The sequence below is a fragment of the Zosterops lateralis genome (genome assembly GCF_965231275.1).
Source record: "Zosterops lateralis genome assembly, chromosome: 1".
Lineage (NCBI taxonomy): Eukaryota > Metazoa > Chordata > Aves > Passeriformes > Zosteropidae > Zosterops > Zosterops lateralis.
Window position 1 is genome coordinate 129561499 of NC_139762.1, and position 23911 is coordinate 129585409.

Below are 23911 nucleotides of genomic sequence, written 5' to 3' on the forward strand. Positions count from 1 at the left end.
ACTGGTAACACCTAAACTACTACCACAGCTGCTGCAGATATTCTATGGGCCCCCAGAATGGCCCATATGCCTTATGTGGCAGTTCATATGCCTTAGAGTTACCATGCCCTGAAAGTAATCTGTAGTTTCAATAAGGTACTGAGAGCAGCACAGCTTGTTAGGGCAGCAAAGATGATAAGAAATTCCCTGCACCACACCTACAACACTTAGGGAACTGATTTGAACAGTTAACTCATGGTTTAATGCACTAGAGGACCCAAACCACAGATGCACCCAAACTGAATTCTCATTTGCTCAGCAGACTACCTTTATGCATATACCAGCTAACTAATTTCTGAAAAGCCTCCAAAAGAGAACTGCTGGTTTCAAAAGCAACCTGAGAAGAATTGGTTCTAAAAATACGAACAAGTCAAATTGTTTGCTAGGGCAACTTCTAAGGAAAGAATTAAAAATAAAAGTGAAAATTAGCATTAAAATTAGTTATAAATTGCCTCTTCAAGCTCAAACAGAGAAAGATTAGTAAGTTTCTACCTTTGTCTCCCATTTGCAGCTACACTGAGATTGGAACTTGAAATCCTAAAGTTTCCACCCACAAAGCCCTAACTACCCAACTGTCCTCTGGCCTCAGAGAACACCTGAAATTACTTCAGAAGTCTCCCAGACAACAGCTCAAGATCACTACTCTTCCAAATTGTAATTTCAGTTTCCTTAAATAACTAGCTCCTATGGAAGTACTACCATCAAGTTTTACACTTTTCAGGAAAACATCAAAGTTTAACAGCTGAAATAGATGTTTGGGATTAACAAACATCGTTTTTAAGAAGATCATGAATGCAAATCTTGAAAATGTGTTTACTTTCCTTAACTGTGTTACCCTGTACCGAAAAAGCAGAACCATAATTTTTTATCCAACTAACCAACCACCTGCTAAACTTGGTACTGCACCAGTTGTTATCTCAGTACCAAACTGACAGGAACAGCAAGAGATGCTAAAGCCAGACAGAGCAAGGCAGCCGGTCATTCTGCAGAGGTCTGTGCATTCAGAGTATCACCTTCTGCAACACACAGAGATGTCAGTGTTGGCTCTGCCAACAGCCAAAGAGCACATGAGGAATACTGCAGGCCTGCCAAAGTTTTTTAAGTCTTTAAGATGCATTGTGCCCCATGCAAGAACAATAGAAAATTAAACCTTTCTTCTTGATCCCTAGTTAAATAATTATTTCTGGTATTCAGACAAAGCAGTTATGTGCTTGCAAACAGAATGAATGATGACATTTTAACTTCCCACAGCCTCATCCACAGTCACTTCTTAGGTAACAGTCCCTTACACTAAAACACTAAAAAACCCCTTGTACTGTGGCAAGTCACTAATTGCAGAATCATAAACCCAGATTCCAGATATTACCCAAATCTTCCCCCCAACATGCATGAAATTCACATGCTGCCAAAAAATACAGAAACATAAAGGATGTGTGATTTTCACGGAAGGCATATACTGAAGCACAAAAAATAACCATGCCCTTCAGGCCAAAGATAATATGTATTCACATATGTACACACATGCACATACAACTTCAAGCACAGCTATTGTCTTGTACCATCCATCCCAAAGATGGTACACAGACACACACACAGGACCCCTTACAACCTCAGGGGGTTTATAATGTTACAAATGTTACAGATGCCCTGAGAAGCATTACCAATAATTAGATGGCTATAGAGTTATCTGTAGTTCAAAAGAAGTGCTTAAGCATGCTTTCAGCTGAAGGGTAACTATTTATTCCTGACCCAAACATTTCTTGCACAGGGTCCCCCAAAGCGATATGAAAACACAATTTGAATAATCATCGACATCCATTGAGTGGCACTCATTTCCTAGAGTTGTAGCTTCAGACTCACATTTTAAAATTCAGATCACTATGTTTGCAATTTTAAGGTGAAGTTGAGTTTAGGATTTAAACATCTTATCTACTTGAAAACCTGCAAACAGTTATTCATTCACATTCAAATTGTGTTATGTTCTTGGGAAAAAAATCCAGCAAAGTCAATCTGATATGCAAAACATGGGGAAGAGAAAGAGCCACAGCATGGAACTTTATGGCCAACCTATTTCACAGAAAAGTCACTCAATTTGCTAATGGCAAAATATTTAAAGCCTTACAGAAAACTAAAAGGATATAGTCTTTGAGCCAAAATACTAACCACAAAAAAGGTTATTGGAGGGTAGTCAATCTTATTAAAGCTTGAATGAGCTAAAGAAATGACAACAATCATGGAATGGCTTGGGTTGGAAGGGACCTTAGAGATCATCTAGTTCTAATCCCAGCCATGGGCAGGGACACCTTTCACTAGACCAGGCTGTTCAAAAACCCGTCCAGCCTAACCTTGAACACTTCCAGGGATGGGGCATCCAAAAGGGCAACCTGTTCCAGTGGCTCACCACCCTCACAACAAAGTGTATCTGACTGTTTATACATAATCTTTTATTTTTCCTCAGTATAGTTAAAACAAAAAGCATTTTATTGAAGAAAATAAGTCAGACAGTGGGAAAATTTCATGCACAATATTAGCAGAAGAGCCAAGCAAAAGAATTATCAAAGGCCCAATCATATCCATGCTGCCCATAAATGACAGCATGTATGGTAAAATTAGTCCTCACAGTCCAAAAAATAACACAGCCAGTAGCATGGTTACCTTTTAGATTAGATATTGCAGATCATGTTTAAAAAGATATTTTTAATGTAGCTATCTAATTTGCATAACAAAAAGCTCACACCAGACTTCAAAGCTCACATTTCTCATCAAAAATCAAGAACTCTAATTACTAATGGATACATCTGGCAAAAGAAATAGGCAGGCACATGGTCTTAATCCTTTGAATAGTAGTCCCCCAAATGGCAGACCATTTACAAGGCACTTAACAATACTATCTTTATGCTGCATCCCCATAGAAGCCCTCAAGATGAAACAAACTTTATTTCTGTAGGCTTAACACTGTCACATGATGAACAGAGATATCAGTGTTTAGTGGGGGGCTGGGAGTGAGGTTTCCTTGACAAACATTCTGTGATAAGGCATGTCTCAGAAGTTAAGAAAATACTACTTTATCTCTTTTAAACTGCAAATTAGATTAGTACCCTTCACAGTAATAAATCTGCCTCTTCACTCATATAGGTAACAGGATTTCCAACCAAAATCAGAGTTATTAGATATTGAAATAATATACATCAAACTTCAACACTGCTGCTTTGTATCCATAACTCACCTTTTCATTCTTCTTTTCTGTGTCCACAGGTTGCTTTATATTGTCTTTACGGACAGTTTGTATTACTTCATCTTCTGACACATCAAGGAAAGATCGTCCATTAGGCTGTGTAAACAATGAGCATAAATAATAAAAAAAATTAGAGAAAGCAGATGAAGCAAAGCTCAAATTACACTATTATTGAAATGCAATTACTTGTTGACAGAAAAATGCCTGTAAGATTATTGAATAGAGCAGACCAAATTGTGGATTGCTGTTCAAAGGATCTACTGCAATTCTGTACTTTAACAAACACAGAAATGAAAAAGGAAAGAACAGGACTTCTCATTTCATCTCACTCCTATTCAATCCAGGAATTTCATAACAAAAGGTAAACTTCTGAAATTTACCAGCTTTTAAAATTACCCAGAGCTATTCTGAAAACTGATTCAGAACAGCTACAGTTGTACACATCATAAATTATCTAATTAAATTAACACAATTACCACTTTGTAGCAGTTCAGCAAGAGGATGAATTTTTAGAAGTAATTTCTACATTGACCAAACATCTGCAATTTCTATCTATCCATATTCCTCCCAGCTCACTTCCTTCACAAGTTAAACTTCATAGTAGAAGAGAAATTAGAAATCAAAGATGAAGCATGACTAAACACGATACCCCATTGTTCTTTTCAGACAGACTTGATTACAGGCATTACACGAGTCTACCATTTCCCCCTCACACAATTAAGGAAAGAAAATTAGCATGTATTATTCAACATATAAAATTAAAACTCTGGACAATCATTAAATGCGTCTTTACATTACCTTTGACAGCAAAGGCATACACCTTAGCCTACATATTCCCCACACAGAAATGTAGTAATTTAGAAGTCATTTACTTCCAACAAAAAGCTATGACTGAAGTTACTCTGCTTAACTGCAGAAAATATGAAAATATGCATATACAATACTACTGTCAGCCATTAATTTCACTGCATGAAAAACAATTCTTAAGAATAGTAATTGACAGAGTCCACACAAATGTCATTGGTTCACGTTCAGAATGACTCGGATAAATTCATGACTGAAAACTAAATAAGCATAAATAGCTACTTCAAAGTTGCTTTAATTCCTACAATTCTTTCAAAATAAATTTCAAGCTCTATTACTTTTATGTGGGTTTTTTGTTATTAAAAACCCAAAAGCTATTTTAACTCTGCATCACACAAACCTAATTGCTTCCAAGTAAAACAAAAGCTGTATCACAACTTAGTGTGGCCTATTCCTTCAAATATTAGATCTGATGACTGTTACAGGCATTTAAGTCTTGCCACATTGTATTATGCTTACAAACCATCCTTGGCATGATTTCACCAGTGCATAACATAGTATTGCTTACTGTAGTTAGCAAGGGTGCCAACTTCTTCAAAGTAACTATAAATAGAAATAGATCAGGTCACCTAACCCCTCTTCTCCTGCAGCAACCAGCTTTAAACTAGACTTTTCATATCTAATATGCAGTACATTTCCCTCAGCATTCTGAAAATAAAGTATATTTTACAAGTCTGGTCTAGGAACTCTCTCTGAAGGTTTTTCTCAACAAAGTCCACCTTATTTGGTATATTTCCCAGGGATACCAAAGAACTGATATTTAATCTTGAAAATAACACATTGCCAAAAGTCAGTTCTTGTGCCTATTTCGTCCAGATCCTGTTTAGCAGTAAAGTTAGATAACATATTTGATGCATTGGATATATTGGATGTGTATCAAAAAAGTTTACAGTCAACTAACATTTAAAATTCTGTACCTTGCTTTGCTTCTTAGCTATTACATAGATACCTTAAATTGAAAACTGCCTTCTTAATTCCTGTCAACTATTCAATAAATAGAAGTTTCAAACTTTAATTAAAAAAACTTCAGCTGTTTCTTGGAACTAATAAACTAATTCATATCCATTAAAAACCCTCTGGAAAAATTCATCCACATGACTGTTCAAAATGCTGTCTGATCATCTGATCATGTAAACAACAACCTCTAGAAATTCGTTTGAAAACTTGCACTTTGATACATTCAGGGAGAAATACATCCCTTCATTGTAATACCCCCCTTTTCAGTGGAAGCTTTCCACATTTATTTTCTGCTCATAGATGAATCATAGAATTTTAACCAAAATCCATGTGACCATTTTTGGATATACCAAAGAAAGCAACAGAAGAGGCAAAGAAAAAAGTTTTTCTATGGTATTCAGAAATGTTTCATTTTAAAAAGACAAGCACAGCCCAAAGTTTAGAACTTTCATGGGCAATATATTAAATATCCACTGACAAAATTAATTAATTCAAAATTGTGCAACTTATTTGCCATCTTTTTAACTCTCATCTTAAAGCTGCCAGGCATGATGCAACAAGGCAGAAGTAATGCTGTCAGTAACAGTACTGATTACTGAAGGCTTTTCTTGCCTGAGTATATTAAAATTCCATACTTAAACTTTTTTCACACCCATTCATACGAGGGTGTTAAGATATACCAAATGTAGAAAAGGTCTTGCTTAGACTGTCAAAATGAAAAGTACTCTTTAAACATGGTAGTACAAACGATTACTCAGGTTCACACTTCAAAGAGTAGTAATGAAATTGCTATCACCTAAATCTTACAACGCTGTATTTGCCAAAGTCCTTGGTTACACATTATAAAGATACCTCTGCTTAGAACACCTTTGGCCAATGAAAGAATCTGTTTACCAATGTTTTCTGAAAGCTTCTCTTCAGACAGAAAGTAAGCAATTTTCTCTCTGAGGCCTGAAAAATCCTACAGCCCTACTTCTGCCATTTGACCACTAACATACACACAAACCAACCCGTGAATGTATGAATGTATGAAGTCTTTACATAATCTAAGTGCAAATAAGCACTAAACAGCCATAGCCCAGAAAGTTCTTCCAATCAGACCAAATATGAACCTTCTTCAAATGAATGCAAACACTTTTAGTAGAACGTGTAGCATTTATTCTCCAGGTGCACGATAAACAATAGGAAGTACATAGTCAATCTGCTATCTTCCACATCTACAAATAGATGGTGTGAATGACTTCCTAAAGTGGTAGCAGAGCACAGAAGGTGGCTACTCTCGAGTTTCTGTGGTGCTTGGCAGATTGCACAGAAACCACCTAAGAACAGCTTCACCTTTTTCTGCTGAAGTAGGAGATAGAGACATAGTAATTATTTAGAAGGGGAAGGAATCAAAGTTAAATATCAAGTTTTATGGACAGAAAATAAAAAATTCTTAATGGGGCCAAAGAGCTCTGCCTCTTCGAGAAAAAAAAAAAAAAAAAAAAAAAAAAAAAAAAAAAAAGAAAAAAGAAAAAAAACTTCAGGTTTACTGCACAGAATCTGATGTAAAGACACCATGGTACTTTGCTTCAAGCAGCCTGAGAAAGCCAGAACTGGCTCTGTAAAATTTAATGCTAATGAATGCCAAACAGTTTCAGCTCTGTTTTTTTCTCAGTCTGTTCACAGCAAGTAAATAAACAGAATCTCACAGGTACTACTGTATTCAGTCAATGCAGTGCTACTCAAAGAAACCTATTTTACTAAGAACAGAGGTAAGTTGTACCCTGCTTATACAGGTACTGAATAAAGCCACATGCAAGGAGAAACAGCAATGAATACTCTTCCTCAGAAAAGCTGCAGTGAAGAACATTTCTGATCCTGACTGATGTTACACATCACCTGCCATACAGTGAGCTCAGTAATTTTGTATTAAAGTAACCCTACAGCTTCTAATTAGACATCTTAAAGCCACAGACCAGTTGCTCTAAGCTTTCTGAAACGCTCGCAATGGAAATCTAGACCCTGGGATAACAAGCCCTGTAGTAAATCTACTGGTAATAGGCTTACAATTTTCCCCTCCCGGCCCTCAGTATTAGAATCACAGCGCACAAACCACATGATGGAAATGACCAGGCAGCAATCAGTAAGAATTTTTGTTGCATCTCTAAGTTTCCAACGTTATTTTGAGAATTTTTCACACGAAAGTCAGAAAACACTGGGACATGCTAATATTGGTCTCCCTAAACTTATCTTGTAAAATGAGCACAAGGAAGGCCTATTAAACTTTGCCACTGGTGTAAACTTATTTGTGCTGCAGTTAATGATTCTGTTTGTGCATTTCCTTTTGGAGGAAGGTAGCACTTTCTTCATCTCACCTTGGATATAATTAATACAAAGTACCATAAATTTTTAATTTTTAATGATACAGAATGACAGCTGAAAAACCACTTTGCTCTTTTGATTACAAAAAGATTTGATTGCCTAAGCTTTATTCTATGCCTATGCAAACCAAGCTCAACGGAGTACAATTATTTATATTCACCAAAAATGTTGGTTAGCATTTTACTGAAGTTTGCTTTTATGAAGCCTTGTACTACAAAGCAACAGTGATACCTACCTATTTGCTTTGTCTTCTGTGGAGCTGTTTTTTGGTGTCTTAGGCAATGACTTGCAAGAGTTTATAATCTGTTTTCATACTGGAGTTTCAACTCAATAAATCAAGCAAAATCAACTTAATTTCTAGGATTAGTCTTTGTTGTCAAGAAAGCATAACATATTTATTTCACACTAAAGCATCTGCTTCTCAACATGGCAAAAAAATTACATCTTTAGCATGCCTTCTCCAAAATGGAGAACCTAGCTACACTGGAAAGATTCTGATTCACGTTTCCTCTTGGTGCCCAGCATTCAGTCTCTTGCAACTTCCAGAAACAACTTCAGCAGTTCAGTGTTCAAAGAGAGGTTGGTGGCATATGCAGACTTTTTTTTTTTTCTGAGCCTTACATTCTCATTAAAAAAGTTTCCCAAACTTCTCGAATCTTAATGCTGCCACAGACTCAAATGAAGACACAAACCCACTGCCTCTCCCTTCTCTCATCATTAGACAAACAATTCAGATTTTATAGAGCAAGATATTATTATATGACACAGTTGTAATAGGCAGGGGACATCTGTTACACTTTCATTCCTATAATCCATTTGGACATAAATAGGATTACAAACATCCTAACAATATAAAAGCTATAGAAGCAATCCCTTCAAGCCCCAAACTGTGACAACTCTAAGTTTTAAAAGGACAGTGGATAATTTCTGCATTCTACTAGTTTTCTCTTAAGTGGATGCATACTGTCAAAGATGGAAGGTTCACACACCACACACTGAGGATTTAAAAAAAAAAATACAAATTACAGGAATGATCTCTTTTTAAGGGGCTGCTAAGACACAGATTTCCTTATTAAAGGAGATGATCGTTACTGTAACAACTAAATCAGACATATTCCTACAGAGGCACGCTCACAGCAACACTGATACTACTAACACGTTCTATTGAAAATACAAAGCAAACAGCTTACTCAAAGCCAGAGTTTGAATCATCACAGCATTTACAGGGCTTACAATGCTGCTTCCAGTAGTCTTTACCTGTCTAGACCACAACTCCTGGCTTGAAATTCTAAGCCATGCTAAGGTTTCCACTACCGGTTGCTTACCCTATTATTCAGCGAGTAATAATAGTACTAGCAGCCTTCATACAATTTTTGTTTACAATAAAACGCTTCCAAAAAGCCACCCGTTTCCTCATCACCCAGGACTATTAACACGTAGTCTACTTGTGACAGCAGCGCTGCTCCTCCAGGTTTTCAAACCAACCAAATAACCCGGACGACACGAGGCGGCTCCAGAGCAGTCAAGACCCACCCCCCCACCCCCACCCCCCCCAATCCCTTCCTTCCACAGGCAAATATCGCACGGCGGCTCGGGGGGAGTTCCATGGTACCCAGATCCTTCCCAGGGGCGGCAGGGCCTGGGGAGCCAGACGCGACCCCCCGACTCCCCGGTGTGACCGGGCCGGGAGGCGCCGCCCGCCCCGTCCCGTCCCGTCCCGTCCCGCCGCTGTCAGTCAGCCCGCCTTTCACCGCCGCTGCCCTCCCGGCCCTCACACCCCTCTCACCCGCGCCGCTTTCTCCGGCAGCTTCTTCCTGTTTCGCTTCTTCTGTTCATCGCCTTTGAGGTTCAGCTGCCCGGGGCCCGGGCCCGCCGCCTTGCTCTGGCCCCCGCCGGCCGCCAGGCCCGCGCCGACCGCCTCGTCACTCTTCCTGGCGGGCGCGCTCCGCGCCGGCTTCTTGCGGAGGCCGCCCCCGCAGGCCGCGGCCAGCAGCAGCCCCAGCAGCGCGACCCCCAGCGCGGCCGGCACCGCCAGCGCCAGCCAGGTGGGCAGCGCCTGCGGGTCCAGGCCCAGCTCCAGGCCCAGCTCGGTGCGCAGCAGCCCCAGCCCGCCCGTCAAGGCGTCCCGCACCCGGGCCGCCGCCTCCTCAGCCCACGGCGCCGCCGCCTCCTGCCAGCTCCCCGCAGCCATCGCGGTCCCCGGCCTCGCCGAGGCCCCAACCGGGCGGGGCGGCGAGGGCGCGCTCAGGCCGAGCGCATCGCGGCCTCGGGAGAGCCGCGCCGGCCTGCCCGAGCCGGAGGCACCGTGGGTGGGAGTAGGACGGGGACAGACGGGACGGGAGAGGAGCGGAGCCTCGGCGGGACGCGGCCACCTGAGCCTCGGGGCCGCGCGGTCTCCTCCTCTTCCTCCTCTTCCTCCTCCCCGCCCTCCGCCTCGCGCCTGACGTCACCGCCCCGCCGCGCGCCCGCCGCAGCGCGCCGCCTCGCGCCAGCCCCGCCCCCCCGCGCGCCCGGCCCCGCCTCCCGCGCGGCCCGGCCAAGGGCGGTGCCCGCAGGGAAAGGGAGGGAAGCGCAGAGCTCGACGTGGCAGGCCGCGATGGGAGCGGGGGCGGCGGGGCCCGGGGGCTGGAAACGACCTCTGAGATCATCAAATCCAACCTATGACCGAGCGCCGCCCTGCCAGCTAGACCTTAGCACCAAGTGCCACGTCCAGGCTTTCCTTAAGCACCTCCAGGGTGGGCAGGCCCGTTCCAATGTCTGACCAGCCTTCCTGTGAAGAAATTCCTCCTAATGTCTGAAGTGAAGCTCCCCCGGCACAGCTTGAGGTGATGTTCTCTCGTCCTGTCACTGGTTTCCTTGGAGAAGAGGCCGCCCCCCCACCTGGATACACCCTCCTTTCAGGGGGTTGTAGAGAGAGATAAAGTTACCCCGAGGCTCTTCTTGTTCCAAGCTAAACACCCCCAGTTCCCTCAGACACTCCTCACAGGACCTGTGCTCCAGCCCCTTCACCAGTTCCACTGCTTTACTTTAGACACGCTCCACCACCTCAATGTCTGTCTGGTTGTGAGGGGCCCAGGACCGGATTGAGGACCTCAGGATTGAGGTAACAGCCCCACCAGTGCCGAGTGCAGGGGGACAGTCATTTCCCTGGTCCTGCTGACCCAGCTGTTGCTGATACAGGCCAGGATGCCCCTGGCCTTGGCCACCTGGGCACACACTGGCTCATGTTCAGTTGCTGTCAGCCAGCACTCCCAGCTCCTTTTTTCCCTGGGCAGCTTTCCAGGCACTGTGCCCTAAGCTTGTGGCACTGCATGGGGTTGCTGTGCCCCAAGAGCAGGACCCAGCACTCAGTCTCATTGAGCCTCTTAAAATTGGCCTCAGCCCATCGATCCAGTCTGTCCAGATCCCTCTGCAGAGCCTTCTTACCCTCCAGCTGATCAACACTCCCACACAACTTGGTGTCAGCTGCAAACTTGCTGAAGGTCAACTTGATCCCCTTTGTTGAGGTCATTGATAAAGATGTTAAACAGAGCTGGACCCAGTTCTGATCCCTGAGTAGCACCACTAGTGACCAGCTGCCAACTGGATTAGTTCCATTCACCACCATCTCTGGGCATGACACTGTGCAAGTATTTCATCCAGCAAACAGTGCTCTTACCCAAATCATCAGCAGCCAGCTTTTCCAGGAGAATGTTTTGGGAAACAGTGTCAAAGGCTTTACTAGAGTCCAGGTAAGCAACATCCACAGCCTTTCTTTCTCTCATCCACTAAGTGGGTCACCTTGTCATAGAATGACATCAGTTAGTCAAAGATGCTTTAGAATAGACTGTTTCCATTTTTCAGAAAGTATTAACCATTGTTGCAACTGGTTGCACATTTCAGCCACCCTAACATCCCAAATAAAGTATTCTGTAAGTATTTTAAGAAGTTTAAGATGTTGCACTATATAGATAGAGGTGAAAAACAGTGATCATATACTTACAGTTTTAAATACATCAATCAAAAATTATGCCTAACAAATTTTAAGGCATCATTCAGCTACAGTGGATGGTTTGTGTTTCGTGTATATATATATATATATATATTTTTTTTTTTTTTTCCCCCCTAAGCCGAAGCCACAGAACAGTAAATACTGTTCATTTTCAAGAAAGCACCGCAAGAACGTGGCTGGGCTGAATTCCACAATCCAAGCGATTGACACGATGGTTTTCACTGCAGCGCCGGGGCACCACCAAGTGGCAGCATTGGGTAGAGCCGAGCTCTCGTCGGAAAAATATTTCTGTCTTAAAAAAGAACAAAGGGAGCAGATCCTCACCTGGAAATAGCCAGTTTCGGTTTGATTTGGCTGTAAAGTAAGTTAATCTGGAAGGAATAAATATATTTTTATTCTGAAGGAATAAGATAGAGCCATAAATAGGCTTACAGCTGTAGCAAATTGAAATATTTTGAAGAAAGACTTTGTGACTTACTAACATAGTTGGGAAAAAATATACCACTCTGACTGTACTAATCAAATAAAGCAAACGTTTTCTTTGGAACTAGTTTAGACACATACTAGTGTAGTATTACTCTTCAACTGTATTAATAGATCTGATCAAAGTTACCCCAGGGACTCTTCCACCAGTGCTAATACAAAGCATCATCCTACTCATGCCACTCTCACAAAGATCACAGCATAAAATTGACACTTTACACATGACACATTAAAAAAGAGAAAATAATGGCAATACCAAAAAGAATGGAGACAAAGATTAACTTATTTTTTTAAATGTCAGTTCTGTTGACAGTGCAAGCATTCCTTGGTTTATCACAACATTTATTAGACATGACACAATACCTTCCCACTATATTTAAAACTCCATGCCTTCTGATTGACATGGGATTAAGAAAACCTAACTATTGCTTTGCAGTCTCAAAATACCTGTTTCAAGATGTTTTTATGATTATCTTGAACAATATTGAAGCCACGTGTCTTGCAGCTGTAGACGTTCTTTAGATTAGAAGTCAGATGGATACAGCAGAAGCAGATGAAGCCTCTGATCAGGTAAATAAGCAGAATCCCAACAAAACACATCCAAGGTTGTGACAGGAAATTGAAAAAATCTTGAACAATAAGCAATTTTGCTGTCTTACATGGATCATGACTCTGAGTCACTTTAAGGTGAACTCAGTACATAATTCACTGAAAATACTAAGTTATATACTCAGTATTTTTCTAGAAGGAGGAAGCAACAACAACAAAAACATTCCTGATCCAAGAATCGCCATCCTTGGCAATGTTAACAAGTAGCTGGAAAAGGAATGGATAGTCTGCAGATAGTTTTCATTGAGAAGTTTCGCATCTAGGTCACAGCTGGGTGCCTTGAGCCAAGACTCAGCCCAGGCTGAGGAGTGGGCTTAGAGATAAGTGTTGGATTAGGAGAATGAGGGTCAGTGTGCCTAGAGACGCACTTGGTGTGGAGCTGCCAAGAGCTGCCAAAAAGGGGTAGGACATTAAAAGAATTCTTCCTGGAGATGTTTTTCATCCAAGCCATGGCTGGGCATGTTGGAGAAGGCTCAACTGATGTCTGGGATTAGGGTTAATGTTAACATTACATACCTGGTTGGGAGAGAGAAAAAATCTGAGGCCACGGTGTGGGGCAGAAAAGGAGCAGCTGGAGTAAGGGGTAAACTGCAAAAATACCTCTTCCCTGGAATCTTTTTAATATGGGTGCTAGCTCAGGATCTGGAACCAAGGCTCAATGCATCCTTTGCATTCAGACTGTTAGACTTTTAACAGGGCAGAGCCTAGAGCTGCATTTTGATTTGCTGTATGGATTCTCTTAGGACAACTTGTTCATCATGGCTATGGTCTGGGGTCTTTGACTGGTCTCTGCAAATACCAGATGCTGGAGTTGTGGCTACAGTTAGGCTTAGGGACAGGGAACAGGCCAAGTTTGAATCCCCATTTGGAGTGGGGCAGGAAAGAATTATTCTCAGGGAAGTTTCTTATTTGGTGGGTAGTTAGAGGCTTTGGGCTGTCTCAGCCTTAACCTATGATTAGGGATCCGGTTATGTTCATCTTTGGGAAAAGAGAGCTTAGCACTTCATTTGGTCAGCTGTTGAAAAGGGATTGCCAAAGGAAGGGATGGGGGAAAAATAATTGTTCCCTGAGGACATGTTCACCTGGGCTATGGCTTGAGAATGTTGAGCTAGATCTCACCTAGGTTTGGGATAAGAATTGGAAGAGACACAAAGAGTAGAAACTCCAGTTTAGTCCCATTAAGCCTGGAAAGAGGCTGCCAAAGGGAGCAGTAGAGTATCTGAAGAATTCTCTCCTGAAGTCCTGTGCTGTTGTCTTGGTTTAGAGACAAGTTTAGGAGAAAAACACTCTGGAATGAGTGTTTCCTCCAAAAAATAAAAGGGTTCCAACAATCCCGTTCTGCCAATAAGAAATGAATACTAGTGGATGAAAGTGAAAAAAACCCCAACCATTTATTGACAAACAGAGTACCCACATGGCACAGTAAAAAGTAAATAAATGCTAGATATTGAATTGTCAGAATTTAGCCCCCTCCACCCCCATGCAGACACACAGTGGAACAAAACCCCAAAATACCAGGGGGAAAAAAAAAAAAAACCAAAACCAACATCAGCTTACCACTTGGTTGGGACAAAATCACATGAGCTTTCAGGGAAAAACCAGCAAAGAAAAAAAAAAAAAACAAACCCAGTAGATTTAAGCAACAGTTTGGGCAAACAGATGTGAAACCCAGTGAGTCTCTGATGTTGGCCTCCTCTTCACAGCAGATGAAGCAGGTGAGCTTTCTCTTGCTGGCTCAGCTTTTTCCAAGATGTGGGGCCAAAATGGAGAGGCCCATCATCTTTCCCCCCACTCTCTGATCTCGGACCAAAACCAAACCATCCAGTTCACTTCGAAAAGCTGCTGAAGAATTGCTGCTGCAGCCTCTCCAAGGCCAGGGAAAGACAAAAAAAAAGCTCCTGTCTGGGCTAACAAAAACCCCCATGCTAGCCAAGCAAAGACCCAGACCACACTGGCTCCCCAGATGCCTGAGGGTGAGGCTTTGGAAAAGCCCACTGATGAGCCTCAGGGCTTCCCTCTCACCCCAGACCCACCTTAAAGCTACAGCAACCATTTTTGGGCATGAAGCAGGCAATCAGGGAATAGACTTACCATCATCATAAAATCACCCCAAGACAGCTGTACTTAAATTATATGAGGACATGTTTATTTGAGTCATAGCTAGGAATTCAAGATCTCATCCAACACAGTGTCTGGGGTAGTTGAGGCAAAGTCCCCATGGACACATAAATTTGGGGTTGGGAGAGAGACAAAGTACAGAGCTCAGTTAAGAGAGAAGCTTGAAGGAGGTTGCTAAAGGAAGATGCAGGTTGCAAAAAAATATTGTCCCCTGAGAAGTTGTTTACCTGGGGCACAGCTGGCAGACCTGGGCTAGTGCTCCATTAATTGTCTTTGCAGAGTGGTCAATGATTGCCTTCTCAAAGTAGTCAAAGCAAGACTTTGAATAGTTACAACTTTTCTGATGCAGTGCTTCTGGAAGGATTTCTTTCCTAAGGGAAAAGGAAGAGTTCAGTTATATGGATAACCTGTGTCCCTCTCTGATCTTCAAAGTTCACCTTATTTTTTTCCTGTTGGCATGATCAGCTTTTTGAGCTGAGATAGAATCCTGAATCAAATTTCACTGTTAAGGAGTAATGTGTTCTTCAAAGTCTTTCTCAATTTTACCTTATTTTTAATTTTAGTTCCCATTCTTGTGCATAACCATATAATTCATACACAGAAACATTCTAATAAAAATTCTAAACTTAATTCCCTGTAGCGTGGATAAGTCTGTTATCATTAAACTTTTGACATAAGTAGTGTTTAGTCATCAAGGCCAAGTTGTTGTTATGACTGATAGAGCTCAATGCCTTGGGAGGTGAAGAACATTTTTGCAGACTGTTCATGTTCAAATTTTATCAGCCCTAAACACTGAGAAAAATAAATATTTTTCAAAGGTTTGCTACCCATTTGAGAAACAACCTCCTTGAATTAATAGAAAGCAAATATCAAATTATAGGCCTATTAGCTCATATCATTGGTTGTATGAAATTGTATTAAGTGTACATAAAATGTCTCCTGTAATATGTTTGGACAGTTTGTTCACAGCTTTTTTTTTTTTTTTTCATAGGCAGGACAGTTTTCCTGATACAGCATTTTAATCAAGAGGTGGTTGCTGTTCGCAGAAGTGGCACTAAGTTAACTTTAAACCATGTGGTTCATTTGTTAGCAATGCAATTCCAGAATCCAGGCATGCAGGCTCATTTACACATGTAGCCTGTAGCCCAGCAGTCTGTGTTGCTAACTGTCCTGTGCTGTGACCTGAGGAACCTGAGCTAATAAGAGTCAGAAAACTGCAGGGATGTCAGTGTACACATATTCAAGTTCTTTTGGTTGTTCATGTATGTCCTACTCTAAATAATTATGTTACAGGCTTGGACTGTTTTCTGCCATTCTGTCCCAGAAGTAGGTGAAAATATTCCAAAATACCAAATCAGCTCAGGGAAATGACAGTCACAAAGGGAAATAGTTCTCTTTCAGTGAGCTTTCAGTGCAGCACACCTAAAGCACCCAAAAGAAGCCTAATCTCATCCTGTTCTCCCTGGTGGCTCCTGTAGCAGGGTGCTGTGAGGCTTGGGCACCCTTGGCTGTGAGGTCTATCACAGAAAAGACCTGTTCTTGGCAGCTGTAATCTTGGAAACCCAGAAAATCAAACCTCTTGCCTGAGGCAGAAATCATGTGTTTTCCATCCCTTTTTTTAGTCAATGGAAGGCTGTATAGTCCCATGGGAGGAGGAAAAAATCCACCAGTCAATCATGAAATTATGAATAATACATAGAATCTATGTGAATTCAGTCTGAAATGTCAGTCCTAGAGATGGTATTTCCTAACTTTTGGGTACTTGATTTGGCATCATTCTTAATTATTCTTAATTGAAACATTTACATACAAATTGGACTTTTTAGAAAATCAAATAGGAAAAAAATACTTTTCCTGGTTTTGAAATCTACTTCAGTGAGACATTATTTCCATACAGGGTAAAAACTTCAACCTCATTTAAAACTAATTGAAACCTGACTCTCTGAAAGGCTGCAGTGTCTGTAGTATATGTGTCTATGGTGCTCAGTAAAACAATCCCAGGAATTGTTTCAGTTCCTGACCCTGGGGTGGTACCCTCTGGCTCACACCCACACTGCTTTGACTGCTGAACTGTGTCCATACTGAATGGGTTGTGCCTCTGGGTTTCATTTGGGTACCATGTGATGCTCCTATGACCCTGAGAGATAACTGCTATTTTTTTGTAGGTTTTTTTAAAGCTGAGCTGTCGGACACGATGCGAGGGCTGTGTTGCAGCTTGCCAGAGAGAAGTTTTTTATAGTATAAGATTGAGGGTTGCATGCTTTGTTGTGTGCTGTAAGGATCTGGGAAGATATTTCAACACATGAGGGTTGTGTAAGTCCAAGAAAGCCAAACCACATCAATTATGCTTAATGTAAAATATCCTGAGCATTCTGCCTTGAGTTTTGGTTGGAAAGTTAGCTGGTGTAGTCCAAAGCAAGCTCAGGATGCAGATTTCCTCCTCAACATTGGCCAAGCTCAGCCTGAAAATCTAAAGTAGAGCATGAAATACCACTTGGATTTCTATGGAATGTGTGCATTACCTGCCAGACCAGAGCTTTTTGGTAGTTATGTAGTTGTTACTCAATCATTCTGTGTATTGTTTTGATCTAACCCAGAGCACTACTATGCAAAACATTCAGATTTAGAAATACAGAATAAATTAAATTGAAGTGACCCACGTATTCCCATCACCTGCAAGAAGTAGGGCTAATTCTGAAGTTTGATCAGGGTGCTCAGGCTTGCTCAATCAGGTTTTGAAAGTCTCCAAGAATGGAGATTCTTCAACTTCCCTAGTTTCATGTGCCAGTACTTGGCCACATTCATGTGAAAAATATCTTTATCTCCAGCTGGAATCTCCTGTGATGACACTTGCAGCCTCTGGTGGTTTTGCTGTGCCCGTCTGAGAAGAGTCTATGGCTGTTTTCTCTTCAACTTTTCTTTAGTTAGCTGAAGATATTAATTAATTTCCTCTTAGCCTTCTCTTTTCCAGGCTAATCAAAACTGAATCTTCTTCTAAGGCATATGCTCCAGCCCTGTAAGTATAGAAAAATATTGAGAAAATAGTAACTTTTACACTGAGAAAATAGATTTTAGAGCCTGAAATCAGTATGTAAGCAAACAACAGAAAAAAAAAATAAATGAAAAGAAAGCTCAGAACTAAACAAATACTTGGGGCTGAAAACTAGACCTGGACAAAAGCAAGAATTCCTTTCTGAAAAGGCAAAACCAATTCTGGCCAAAGAAAATGTGGAGCATGCTTTTCCTCCATTTCTTTTAGAATTATGTATTTTGCTTAGTCTTATTCTTGTTTTAACTTTTTTAAAAGGAGAGAATGTTATTTTGAAACAAAATTTTTTATTTTCAAGCTTTTGGTGTGTCTGAACAGAAATATTTTATTGCAAACAAGTTTAACTGTTTCAATCTATATGGATTTTCCACCCCCTCTTCCAACTAAAACTTCTAGTCACCAGTTTGACTCAAATTCATAAACACTTCCCTTTAGTTCCATTTTACCATGTTCACTATTAATTGCTTTTTCTGTGTGTTGAGCTTTAAGAAACATTTTATAGCTTCCAAAAGGTGAACAGGCATGTTTCTTTAGAAAAATTGAAGACCTAAAAAGTCACAGGTGTTGAATTCCATATTTTTCAAGGTGTTTCTATGATTGTGAACCAGTGGGATCACCAGCACACTGAATTTCTGAGCAGCATCCCAACTTTCTGCCTGCAGCTGTGCTGTCTCTGTGCCATCAGAACATCTTACTGGACTATGGCTTTTGACTTTAAGACAAATCTGCACGTCCCCTTTCCTTCTTTTTTCCATTCTATTTGTAAAGTCTCGTTGAAGTAAAAAAAAAAAAAAAATCAGTCCTCTAACCTAAAGGATATCTTTTATGATAATTAGGTTTATTATGTGTCATTTGTGCAGACTATTCAACAATTGCTTCTCCTTTTTGACTGTGTCTAAAATAGTCATTCTGTTTCCTGTATTAAAATCATACTCTCAAATCCTCTCATGAAATGTAGGATATTCTTTTGGGAATTCCACTCAACAACAGTAAGAAAATATTCTCACTACATCAGCAGTCTGTGTGTATTAGGGAAGAAATAACATTTCTTTACAAGAAAATGGACTCCTATTAAAATCCACAGTGATACAGTTATGCAGGTGCCAAAGTGCCTCCAACAGTTACATTCAATTCCTAATTTTTTAGAGTAGTTATATTTATGGTGACCCTTTTTCTTAAAGTTTTCTCTGATAAATCCTGAGATACTGCAGTTCTTGCAGTATCATTTGAACAATAATGGAGAGGAGATTTTTTTAAAAGGCCAATAGATTGTTCATTTATTCTACAAGGCACAAATAACATGCTGCAGGCTCCAGAGTGGGTGTTAGGATTTTTTCCTTTCTTGTTGGCCCTGTTTATTTTACTGCCATTTCTGCAGCCTCATCTGTTTACCCTCTGACTTACCTTCCTCCTAGACCTTTTAGTTCCCTATGACCCTGCCATGTTTTTCATGCCAGAGTTATGCCTACACTCTTTCCCTTTTCTAGTTCCATAGTTCCTGTAATTAATTACTGGCTACTTCTTGTTATAAAATATATAATGCTATAATATATAATGAAACTGAATAAAATTCAATATAATATAGTTTAAAAGTTTGTTAGCCTTTACTAGAGTTACTCTATGTGTGTGTTACATCTAGTTTTTATTCTATTTGTGTTATCATAAACTGTCAGACTTGCTGTAAGGGTTGCCTTAAGCTGGTGAAGAATTGCTGAGGCTGGTTGAGAAAAACATGAGCTGAGCCTCTTTCTTATCTTGCACCTGGTTCAAGTAAGGCCTAACAAATGATGTTCAGAGCAAAGTGGAGGCCTCACTGCCCAGTGTTGTTCCACTGGAGACAGAAGAGCATCTGTGCCTCCACACCATCCATTGGCTTCACTCCTCCTTTCACTATGCAAAACAAGACTTGCTATAAATCTGGTCCTTTAAGGAGATAAGTATGCATGGGAAAACTCTCTGGTGAATGTCTGAGGGCCTTTACTACTTCTTTCGTAGGTGGAGGAGGACCAAAGTGTTTATTTCACTCTTTGATTCAACTATGAATTCTAAATGAAAATAGCCAAGACTGTCATGGAGCCTTTGTTGGTAAAAAGCTGCTTGCTTATTAACTTTCACTCTCCTAAGAATGCGAATGAAAAGAGAACATGCCTTACATGTGTTGTTACAGTCACCAATCCCCATCTGTAACATGCAAGTATTCCCTTCTTTTGGGGTGGGCTAAAATTTACTGTATAAAAGAAGGGGGGTTTGGGGCAGAAAAAAGACAAAAAGATAAGAGAGGGGGAAAACGCCTCTGCTTGTTGGGAATCAGTCAATGGACTGTCCCTCTCCTCCTTCCCAAAAGGGAGCATTTAGATGAGCAACTGTATTGGAGCAGTTTCAGGAATATTTATTTACATATATATATATATATATGTACACACACACACATATTTATAGATCTCTGTTACTGTACCTTTGGTGGCTACACATATTAACTCTCTGCAGTTAGTGCGTTTACCACTGTCAATCCAGAACCTGTTTTCCTGTTTCTTCAATAAACTATACTATTTGTGATGCATAAGTTCTTACTGAACTTGGCCAGAGCTCTAGTATCAGAGTGGTAAATCACACTGTTCCTGAATCATGCGCACACACATTTGTGTTAAACATGATCAGACTTATACTATTGAAATTGCACTACTTGTGAATCTATGTTCATCAAAGTTCTTATTGAACGTGACCAGACTTAGAGTGCTGAAGTGGTTATAATCAGAAATTAAACCCAGTCACACCCAGACTCCCTCATTGCAGAGGACCAGCTGGAACACAAAGCATTTATTTTCTGTCAAATTTCTATACTCTTAATGGAACAAGTGCAAACTCTTCCAGGCAGGTCAATACCTTTTTTGATGCACCATTTCCATCTTTTTTGGTGGGATTAGGTACATTGGCATCCCTTTTATGCATCCCTTGGAACACCTCTACAACATTGCTTTTTATTACTGTTGTAAGGACCTAAACACTTGAATGGATCAGGCTGCCTGAGAAAAGGAGGAAAGAGGCTCCATCTGCTATATGATTTAGAGAAGAAGGACATCCTGAAGTAAGGAAAAAAAATGGCTTAGTGTACTCCAGTTTTGGCTCTTCTTTAGAGATCTCATATCAGTCTTGGCTGCTAGGGAGTACTTGGCACATTTCCATCTCATTTAAATTGTCTGTCTAGACTGATAACTATCCAAGCCTCAATAAAATTAGATCAGAAATGCAGCTTTTGGAACTGTCTTCTGAAGAAGTAGAGAACTAGAAGAGTTTAATCCTCAGGAGAGGGGAGAAGATGCTGTGGTACTGGAGAAGGACCAATCAGGAGAATGAAGAGTAGTCAGAGACTTGCAGTGTTGGAAAATTGTTTGGGATAGCTTAAAAACCCCCCTTTGATCTGGTGCACCCTTCACCAGCCATGGTAGCAATATGCTAGGGTGTAAGGGAAAAGTGAGACCTGCATTAAGAGTAATAATGACATGAAAAATAGCTTATTTCCTTTTATTATCAGGATTCCTAATCAATTAAGTAACATTTTAACAAGAAGTATCTGATTAGGAACACTGGATGTGGTTGTTAAGATGCTGCAGCAAAGCATTAGAAAATAAGATTTTCAAACTTGCATCCATTTAATGAATTTTGTCTGCAGTAAGGCTGTCAGCAGCTTTATTCAACATTGAAAAATGATGTGGCTCACCTAGAAGGCTTTGCACTGGGGAGTCAAGTAGAAAAGCCAGGTGAGCAGCACCCAGAGAAAAAAGACCAAGTGTTGGACTGGTGTTGTTCACCATGCCTTCCTTGTATTAATCCCCTCAGTCAGAAGCCACGAAAAAGAATAGCAGCATTTTACACTTCTTTTTGTTTTCTGATCATATTTGCATTTTTACTCAGGACTAACAATCTGACAGGGTTGAAAATGTAGTCTTTTCCATTCAGGTTGTCTTTAGATAAAATTCGCATTAGACTTGTACATCTTGAACATTAGATGTTGCTGAACATTCCATGCAAGTGCAGAATTTAAAAAGGAACAAAAAGAGGAACTACAATTTAACTGCTTAAATGAACTTTGGATCCTCTAAGTTCTTCAACTGTTTATTTTTTGTATTGTTGAATTCCCTTGAGAATCCCAATAATATGTGTAGCATGCAAACAGAAAAAAAGGACAGTTTCTGTCCATGAGACCATACTTCCTTTAAGGGAAATGTTGGTACATATCTCCTATAACCTCTGCTTGGTTCAGAAATATTTATTGAGCGTATAGTCCTTGATCATGTTATCCTTGGTCCCAGGCACAGCATACAGAAATTTTGAATCCTGTGCACATGTAGTCAGTTCTCTACACAGATGCTCGGTGCTCTCTTCCAGAAAAATTTTTGCCATGCCCTTACCCCTTTTGTACCTCTCTTCTAACTTGAGCACTTTGGTGGATTTGAAAATTTGGCCTTATTGTAAAAAGTGGGAGGCATTTACAACAGGGATGAACTACCCAGAGACCAAGGAATTGAAATGATTCTTAATGGAGAGAGAGGCATAAAGACTTGCCAAAATCATGAAATCATACCAAGAAGAAAAATGTTACAAATGATCCCACTGAACTCAATATGGGGTTTTGTATTGGCATGTGCCTGTGAATTTAAGCTCAAACACTCAGAAACTGGGCTACAGAGAGGCAGCAGCAAGTTCCAAGTGAGTCTAAAATGGTTTTTCTTTTAGCTATGCCTCAATGTTGCCAGCTAGGAGATGGAGGGGAGAAATTTTGTGCATGGGGAATAAATATACATCACCCCAATTCTGAAGTGTATCTGTGTGATTTGGATTCTGTTTTCCGAACACCAGTCCAGGAGAGTGAAATAATTTTTGATCCTGAAAAGAAAGGAGAAAAAAAAAAAAAAAAAAAAAAAAAAAAAAAAAAAAAAAAAAGGAAAGAATGGTAAGAATATTTTTTCTTTTTGATTTTGTTCTTCCTGACACTAATTAGCTGCAGCACATAAGACAGAGCTGCTATTACACAGCACAATTTTTTCTGGGTACTAGGCAGCAATTCCACAGGACTGCACTCTCATGAACCCAAGACAAGAACAAGCATAGGTGGACTTAGAAAGAAGAAATAAAATACCTTAGAACTTAGAGAAGGTTTAAAAAAGTCTGGTTTTGACCACTTGGGAAAAGTTTGATGCCCGGGAACCTTTGCCACCAGAGAGCAATGGAAGCCTTTAAGTACACACATCACCCACATAGTTTAAAAGACTCCCTTGTCTATCACTGAATAACATAGGTTGTTCTTTCATATTTGTTCTGAATCCAGTGTAAAGACACTAAAGATCAGTTGTGGTAGCAGGGCTCTCTTAAAAGTATACAAAGTGCACTCTAGATACAAATATTTTAAGTACTTGAAGTATTTGAAATATTTGAACTCTTTTGTTTTTGGTTAGTTGGCAAAATGTACATTTTACAGGACATTAGATATTTTATATGCATCTTTTTAGGGAGCAATGGATACCTATCTATTCTAAATCCACTCATCCATAATGTTATACACATGACTAAGTTTCCTTTAATCTCTTGTGCATTTTTCCTCTCACTCTAATGGAGAAGAACATTTTCACTACAGTCTTCAGTGGATGGGGACATTATGTGTCTGCATAACTTTCTCCTTATTCCTCAGTTGCATGAGAAAATGGCATCTCTCTATTGCTAAAGTCACAAAATAAGTGATATTCTTACTGTGGTTATTAAAATCCAAAAATAATTAATTACTAATGGTCTATTAGTAGAGTGCCCCTGAGACCAATGCGGTCTTCAAAAATTATGAGTAAGCTTGGGGGGGAGCTCTTGAGATTTGGTTTCTCAACAATGTAAGTGTATGGCCAGGGACTGAGTGGGATCTTTGTATTACCCAGTGCAAGAAATGCAGCAACTTCCAGTCAGCCTGTGCTCACTGCCAGCTGCCCACAGCTCTGCCCATGCAACTTGTCCTCTCCAGCCTGTGGTTCTCAATGTGCTGGCTCTCCAAATGCGAGTTTATACTTTTCAGCTCTCTTCATACCTGAAGAAATAGGAAAATACTTGAGGTTCATTTTTAATGTAGCATGCAAGAGTGAGGGTGGCACCTCTACAACAGTTTGAGATGGTAGATCACTGTCTCCTCCTTCATACCTCTCTCCCACTCTGTGAAGGAAAG

The 23911-nt window shown here is 40.5% G+C and overlaps 1 protein-coding gene across 2 annotated transcripts in view; it reads right to left on the reverse strand.

The window, feature by feature from the left end:
* The window catches only part of MTDH (metadherin), a gene marked incomplete at its 5' end in the record, with an annotated part of 31133 nt that extends 21483 nt beyond the window's left edge, over nucleotides 1-9650 (reverse strand). For both annotated transcript variants that reach the window (XM_083863249.1, XM_083863248.1), the window contains 2 exons: nucleotides 3266-3370; nucleotides 9246-9650. In XM_083863249.1, coding sequence (XP_083719375.1) covers nucleotides 3266-3370; nucleotides 9246-9650 — 510 coding nt within the window. The remainder of the gene's footprint in view (nucleotides 1-3265; nucleotides 3371-9245) is intronic.
* Between the last annotated feature and the right edge of the window lie 14261 nt (nucleotides 9651-23911).